This window comes from Palaemon carinicauda, chromosome 3 (assembly GCF_036898095.1).
Source record: "Palaemon carinicauda isolate YSFRI2023 chromosome 3, ASM3689809v2, whole genome shotgun sequence".
Classification (NCBI taxonomy): domain Eukaryota; kingdom Metazoa; phylum Arthropoda; class Malacostraca; order Decapoda; family Palaemonidae; genus Palaemon; species Palaemon carinicauda.
The window spans coordinates 109,302,038-109,310,648 of record NC_090727.1 but is presented as its reverse complement, the minus strand read 5'-3'; the positions used below and the strand labels follow the sequence as shown (position 1 = coordinate 109,310,648).

Below are 8,611 nucleotides of genomic sequence, written 5' to 3'. Positions count from 1 at the left end.
GCATCATTTATTTTCTTTGTAACTTCTTCAATAAATACGGTAGGAGAAAAAATTTGATTTATGTGTAGAGTTTATTTTCTTTACTAATGCATGTTTTTGTAGGGGTAGAATAAACGTTATAAGTTTGTGTACTGGGGAGATAGTTCATTTCTCTTCGACTTTTATATCAGATACAATATTATTCATATCATCACTTAGAATTAAGTCTAGCGTATACCCAGTTAAAGTAGTTGTGCTGTCGACATTATTCACTGGTCGATATGATTCTAGTAACTCACTAAATGCTAAAGCGTCAGGATTTGATGCGTCATCCTTCCAAAAATTGAAGTCTCCACAGATAACTAATTCGTTTTTCTCCATGATAATCATCTCAATGAGAGCACCGAATTCTTCAAAAAAGATACTAGTGTTTGTTCTAGGAAGTTGGTAGATTATTACAAAGGATATTCTTCTATTTTTGGGCGTAAATTTTATTTCTATATATTCAAAGCTTGTTGCACTAATTCTTTTCAACGTTTTGAGATTTGAGTGACTTTTATGAATAAAGAGTCCAACACCCCCACCAGACCTACCTTCTCTTGGTATGTGAAAGAAGGCAAGTGTGGGGGGCGTCATTTCACTGATCTTTGCCTTGTCCAAGTTATTTAGCCATGTTTCAGATAATGCTAGCATATCCAAATATTTCTCGTTTATCAATTCTCGAATTTGAACAGTCTTATTACCTACAGATTGTATATTTACATAGCCACAGTTTATGACATCCCTAGTAACCATGATCTGTATTTTCCGCTAGTCTTTTCAGATCCAGGTCAAAAGCATTGCAGTCTCTAGAATTTAGTGTGTGGTCACTTGGTCTGTTTAACTTTGTGCAGTTTATACACTTTGACACTTGCGAATTACACCCCCTGGTGGAGTGTCTCCCTGAACATTTCCAGCAGACTTTATCTTCATTCTTAGACTTGCAATCTTTTTCAAAATGTCCATACCTCTGACAGTGGTAGTAGGTGATCACGTGGTACCTATCGCGCATTTTATAGATACCCCATCGTAACGAAACTCTGTCCCCATAATCATGAATAGCCCTCCGAACTTCAGGATCACATTTCAGCACATGGTGAGTGCCCCCCCCCCCCCCCCCCCCCCCACCGAGGCATTTTTCTTCAGGACTACACTTATCTTATCTTATATATTTTGGATTTGGTCCAGGAAGCGATTTCTTTGAATCAAAGCATTTACTACATCATCTTCATCATTGTATACATTGCATATCATTATTTTGGGTTTTAGTTTTCCGATTTTTCTCGTTTCAGTGACAGCCACCAATGTCTGAATTTTGTTTGCTGCCTCTTCTCTGATCATATTGTTTGCAAACTTTACAACAACATTTCCATTCGTAGTTGACCTGGTGTTAAGTATAGGAATGTCTCTAAGTGCTTGTTCAACCTCACATTTTCTTTCAGTAATTTTTGTTGTTGTATTAGTTGATTTAATTATCAACAGATTATTTTCCCTTAACTTTGTCAGCAAATGTCGGTTTCTCCGGTTTTGGGTCTATCAATGTTTGAAGTGTTGCTTTCATTGATTTCATATTCATGGCAAGAATGTTAACTTCCTCAGTGAGGTCGGTGATGTGGGTGGAATTTGCTCCGTCTGCACTAAGATTCGCAAGTTTGTTTTCCAAGTAATCTATTTTCCCATCTTGTTCGTTCATGGCCAGATTACTCATGTTTACATCTTCCTTTAATTTTGATATCACTAAATTGTTTCATCTGGCATCACGTACGCAGTAAGGGCATAACCAATCTAGGTTATTCTGGTCAATCTCACTGATGGTTGTCACTATATGCACACATCTCTTATTGTAGAGTCTTTTGCATTCACATACTATCCATTTTTTCCACTCTCCATCCGTTTCATTACATTTGAAGCAGATATAGTTAGGAGCAGACAGAGTGTACTGTTTCTTAGCACTTAGATTTCTCCATAAGACTAATATAACTAATATCTTTTCAATGATATTCTAAGCGAGAAACACAAAGCTAAAACATGACTCAGGGCATCAATAGCAGAGCTGCTCGACGCAACACGTCCACACTCTTGCACTGCCACTTACTGTCACCTAACAACACTGAGATTACCAGAGTTCTTAGCTCAAGGGGTTACTACTACACTGTAATTGTTCAGTGGCTACTCTCCTCTTGGTTAGGGTAGAAGAGACTCTTTAGCTATGGTAAGCAGCTATTTTAGGAAAAACACTCCAAAATAAAACCATTGTTCTCTAGTCTTGTGTAGTGCCATAGCCTCTGTACCATGGTCTTCCACTGTCTTGGGTTAGTTCTCTTGCTTGAGGGAACACTCGGGCACACCATTGAATCTTATTTTTCTTTCTCATGTCTTCTTTTTTTTTTTTTTGAAGTTTTAATAGTTTATATATGAAATTTCTATTTATATATTGTTACTGTTCTCAAGTTTGACATTCTAATTGTTAATTACTTCTCTTGTAGTTTATTCATCTCATTATTTCCTTTCCTCACTGGGCTATTTTTCTATTGGGTGAACTAAGGTTACGGCATCGAGGTTTTACGCCCACGTGACCTAAGAGGTTTAAAGGCCACTGATGAAAGGCAGAGGCAAGGGACAGTGACATTGCCCTAGCAAGCTGGATAATGGCCTAGAGACTGACTATATATACATATGATCAGCTCCCAGGCCCCCTCTCCATGCAAGCTAGGACCACAGAGGGCCAGGCAATGGCTGCTGATGACTCAGCAGATAGACCTATAGGATCCCACAAACCAGCCATGCTTACCTCACAAAGATGGTGAGGTTGCAGCGACCAAAGCAATTAACGAGTTTGAGCGGGACTCGAACCTCAGTCTGGCAATCACCAGTCAGGGACGTTACCACATCGGTCACCGAACCAAGAGATGCATTACCCATTTTCGTTAGGGGCATCATCAAAAATGTTCTCCACAATATAGTCTTTATATCAAAGTGTGATTCCATCACTCAACCAAATATAGTCCTGAAGAAGAGTCACGATGTGATTCGAAACACGTGTTGACACCAACTAATAAATGAAGAAATGTAAATGCTGTTTTACTGTTATTTTCAAAACCATCTGGAAGACAGTCTGTTTAGAGAGAAACTATCTTCGACTTTTGGACGCCACTAAGACATTGTTTATTAATTGCAAGCGTAAATTAACATGTCAAAGGACCATACATACATACATATATATATATATATATATATATATATATATATATATATATATATATATATATATATATATATATATATGTGTGTGTGTATGTATCTGTGTCCTTGTCTTAAATATATTTTCCCATCCTGAGTCCAATTTAATAACCGTCATGAATTTGACTAATTTGCCGAATGTACCTTACCAGCGATTCATTTAATTATTCCGATGAATTGAATCTCCCATTCAAGACAGTGGCCTCCGATAAAGAGAAACTGGTTTCCCTTCTCAAAGAAATGTTTGATTGGCAATTATTGTTACATTGCTTTAATGAATGCAATCACGGTATTGAACAGGAAGTGTCCTGAAATCTATAGGGGTTTTACAAACATACACAAACACACACACATTATATATATATATATATATATATATATATATATATATATATATATACATACATATATATATGTATATATATTATACATATATATATATATATATATATATATATATATATATATATATATATATATATACAGTATATATATATAATATATATATATATATATATATATATATATATATATATATATATATATATATATATATATATATATATATATTTCTCAATAGGGATACCTTAACGTGGTGAAAGGGCTTGTGTGTCGCCATGATCCGCAAAGTTATAATAGTTAGGGCCACCCATACTAGGTTGTTTTTTTGTGAGCGATTAGACAAAAATCTCCCACCATCATCCATCTGCACTGGCCAGCGTGGTGATGAAAATGACCAAACCCCATATATGACAGTGATTGTTTTACATTATATATCATGCCAGTAGCACCCCCTCTCTCTCTCTCTCTCTCTCTCTCTCTCTCTCTCTCTCTCTCTCTCTCTCTCTCTCTCTCTCTCTCTCCCCAAGAACGTCTCTGCGTATCATTTCCAATAACTCATATATCTTATTCATAATTTCAACATTAATTCGGCATCGGAGCGTCCATTGCTACCAAGAGGTAACTACTATCCCTTCCCTTAGTCTGCCCCCACCCCCTGCCACTTCTCCATCCAGCACCCCCACTCCTCTCTGAGATTTTGCATATCTTAATTGGGAATTTGGGAATTGATACTCGTATTATTTTTTTTATTTTCCATGTGTAAATTTTTTTTTTATTTTCTTTTTTTTTTCTTTTTTTCAGCTGTTTGATCGATTTGGTTTTTATTGTCTGAAAGTTTGGAATACCTAACTTTTATTTTTGCCTTCAGGTTGGTTTTATATTTGTTTATTTTTATTTTCAGTGATTTCATTAATCCGATATTCACTGTGTGAAAGTTTGGAATACCTCACTTTTGAGATTTCTGTTGTCGTTGTTTGTTTTTACAAATCGTGTGTAAAGTTTGAGGTTAGTTTTATTGGCATCTTTTGAAGGGTTTGATCTAGGTAGTTTTTAACTCAGAAATTTTAGAATATCTTACTTTCGGAATTCCCGTTTTTATAGTTCGTTATATATTAGGAGTTAAATGGCAGGACAGGATTCGAAATGAAACTATAAGAGAAATTGCTCGAGTTCCGTATGTGGATGAGATCCTGATGAATGAAGATGGAGATGGTTTGGGAATGCGCCGGTGGGGGGGGGAGGGGGAAAAGAACCATTATCCAATGTCAAGGAGAATTCTGAGACTGGGGGATCATTCAGACCGTCAACAGGCCGGCGGGGGGGAGCGGGGAAGCCGGTGGGGGGGGAGAAACCGTCCCAGCGCCAGCGGGGGGGGGGGGGAGAAGCTGGCCCAGCGCCAGCGGGGTGGGGGGGGGAGCCGCACAGTGCCGGCGGGGGGGCGGGAAATGCGCACAGCACCGGCGGGGGGAGGGGAGGGAAGCCGGTGGGGGGGGAAGCAGGTCCAGCGGCGGGGGGGGGGGGGGGAGCCGGTAGAGCGCTGGCGCGTGGGGGAAGCCGGACCAGTGCCGGCAGGGGGGTGGGTGAAGCCGGCCTAGTGCCAGCGGGGGGGGGGGGGGGGGGGGGAAGGAAGCCGGTCCAGCGCCGGTGGGGGCCGGGGAGCCCTCCCTTCCACCGGGAAGGGGGGAGCCCAGCCAGGCCAACGATATAGAGTTCCTGTATCAGGCTTAGTTTTAAGAAAAAAAAATGACGAAGACGTCTTCATAAGAGAATGCAGTTTATGGAGCTCCTGATGTATTTTTAGAAAGTCTTCAGAGGAGAAATTCATTCTTTCGACGCATACATATTCTCTCTCTCTCTCTCTCTCTCTCTCTCTCTCTCTCTCTCTCTCTCTCTCTCTCTCTCTATATCTGATAGTACTCTGAAAAAGGAGCAAAATAGACGAAGGAAAAAAGGGAAAGCTTGAAAGAGAACAAATTCGTTTCAGCGTAAAAATAATCTTTCCCGCCGAAGACATTTAGAAGATTCTTGATCTTCAACACGAATCGAAGAGGGGTGTTAGGTATTGTTTTAATCTTCAGATGTTTCAATAATTATCATCACTACTATATAGAAAATTTAAAATGAAGATGGACGGAACTAATAGAGAATGAACGGAGATAAATGAGGACTTGGAAAATGTTGCAAAATTTTGTCCAGGATTCTTTCGTTGCTCTCGCTCGAGTTTGGTCTTCAGGTTTTATGATAGAAGCAAATATTGAAGGATCTGAAAGATATCCAAATTTCTTCAATCCGACTTAAGAAAAAGAATGACGAAGTCTTCATAAAAGAATTCTTTTTCTGGAGCAGAGAAGAATTTCATCCTTTTGACACACACATTCTCTCTCTCTCTCTCTCTCTCTCTCTCTCTCTCTCTCTCTCTCTCTCTCTCTCTCTCTCTCTTTCCTATCCGATAAAACTACAAAAAAGGAGCAAAACAAACGAAGGAAAAAGAGGAAAATCTTTGAAGATAACAAATTCATTTCAGCATAAGGATCAACTTTTCTGCAGAAGACATTTGGAAGATTCCTGATTTTCAACACGATTGCATCCTTTTTGCGCCTACATATTCTCTCTCTCTCTCTCTCTCTCTCTCTCTCTCTCTCTCTCTCTCTCTCTCTCTCTCTCTCTCTCTCTCTCTCTCTCTCTAGAAAAATTGCATCCTTTTTGGCGCCTACATATTCTCTCTCTCTCTCTCTCTCTCTCTCCTCTCTCTCTCTCTCTCTCTCTCTCTCTCTCTCTCTCTCTCTCTCTCTCTCTCTTTTCTCCAATCTGATAAAACTACAAAAATGAAGCAAAATAGACGAAGGAAAAAGGGGAAATCTTTGAAGATAACAAATTCGTTTCAGCGTAAGAATCATCTTTTCCGCCCTAGACATTTGGAAAATTCCTGATTTTCAAAACGATTCGAAGAGTTGTCGTTTGGGATTACTATAGTCTTCAGATATTTCCATTATTGTTATCACAACTATATAGAAAATTTTGAATGAAAATAGATGTAACAAATGGAGATAAATGAAGACTTAGAAAAGAGCGCGAAGATTTGTCCAAGATTCCTTCGTAGCTCCTGCTCGAGTTTGGTCTTCTTCGCCACGTTCAGCAAAAATTTCACACTGGAGTATGGGGACTTCAGGGAAAAACAATAAAAATATGAATGTTTCTTTTTTCATATGTTTATTTAATACACTTCTTCTGTGATATTATTTTGATTTTTTTCGCCTGCTTTATCCATTTATCTACAGGAAATGATTAACGATCGAGACGATTAGCGAAATCTAACCTAGGCTCTTTGCATCAATATGTATAGATTAAATATATATATATATATATATATATATATATATATATATATATATATATATATATATATATATATATTATATATATATATATATAATATATATATATATATATATATATATATATATATATATATATATATATATATATATATATATATATATACATATATATATATATATATAGAGAGAGAGAGAGAGAGAGAGAGAGAGAGAGAGAGAGAGAGAGAGAGAGAGATGTAGATTTTTACTGAAAGCGATTGCCTTAGTGGCATCAATGTGTTTCCCAAGGTCTATAGACATTGGTTTTTCCTTCAGAAATTCTCGTATTTTTCATCTTCTTAAGATTCCAAGGTTTACGCCTTTAGTTAAGGAGGGCCTCTCCGTATTTGGACTTTGTCCTGTTAGGACGCTCTTCTAAGAAAAAAAAAATAAAACAAATTATCCTGGACCGACGAAGGAACGGGTTTGGGATCAAAGATTTCTGCTTGGCGTCGCTTTCTTAATTGAGCTTCGGACTCCAGTTTTGGTCGTCTTGCTGTGTCATCCTCATCATTTTCTGTCAGTCTTCAGTGTGCGTGTCATTTTAAATTTCTATGCGATTCTTAAATCATAAAAGCCTCAAAATTTAAATTTCATTCCAAAACTAATGTGAATTATACACTTATCAAAATAATATATATGTACTAAAGGATTTAATTATTTCTATGTAGGATAACAAATTGTATAAGCATTTTTGTCCTTGAAATCGAGGAGATAATTTGCTTCTGTGGGAGGTGCTTGGAGTGAGAGAAACAGCTACTTGAAAGGAACAGAGGAAATCCTAAGTGTTTCAATTATCCAAAGACAATTTAAATACGCTAATAAAGGAATAAAATCAGTTAGATCAAAGCCTCAGATGAAGAAATAAGGAAAAGGGTCAAACTAGAAAGCAAGATTAGAAAATGGCTTAATGAGCGAGTTTTCATAAGTCAGTTAACCGCCAGCTCGTATTGAATAGGTCTAAAGGACTGTCTTTTCTTGCCTCCTCCTTTGGTTGGAGATTATTCTTCAAGTGCGGAGATGTCAAAGCATAAAAACACCGTCATGTTTTCCTTTTAACTGCTTTATGTTTTAACTGTTGTATTGTAGGCCTATATGACATTACAGCTTCTGCATCGTTATGTTTTAAGCGTTGCATTGTAGGTCTATGTGACTTTTTTTCGATGGGAAAAAACTATTTTCAGTGAAGTTACTTTTCATAAATAAAAATTGCCAGTTTTATTATTTTTATATTTAAGAGTTTTAATGAAAATTCATCATATATATCATCCTCATCTCCTCCTACACCTATTGACGCAAAGAGCCCCGGTTACATTTCGCCAGCCGTCTCTATCTTGAGCTTTTAAATCAATACTTCTCCATTCATCATCCACTTCACACTTCACATTCTGTAAAATGGAAGTGTCCAAAGAATTGTATCAAACATGGTCTATAAATATTGTTTGAACTTAGACCGTCATAGTTACGAGCCAACAACAGTTATAGTGAAATCTTGGAAATTATTTGTGACTGTTCGATTGATATTCTAGGCTGGATATTCAAGTTAAGGAATGGAAATATTCATAGGCCTAACAAATAAGGTGTAATGAAGTTGAGGGTGAAAAGTCTTGTATCTTTAAAGAATATCTCAGTGA

At 37.4% G+C, this 8,611-nt stretch overlaps 1 protein-coding gene across 1 annotated transcript in view; it reads left to right on the top strand.

Moving 5' to 3' along the window:
- Positions 1–1,072: 1,072 nt before the first annotated feature.
- Positions 1,073–8,611, top strand: part of LOC137633397 (basic proline-rich protein-like) — a 25,015-nt gene continuing 17,476 nt past the window's right edge. The window contains exon 1 of the mRNA XM_068365627.1: positions 1,073–1,114. Coding sequence (XP_068221728.1) covers positions 1,073–1,114 — 42 coding nt within the window. The remainder of the gene's footprint in view (positions 1,115–8,611) is intronic.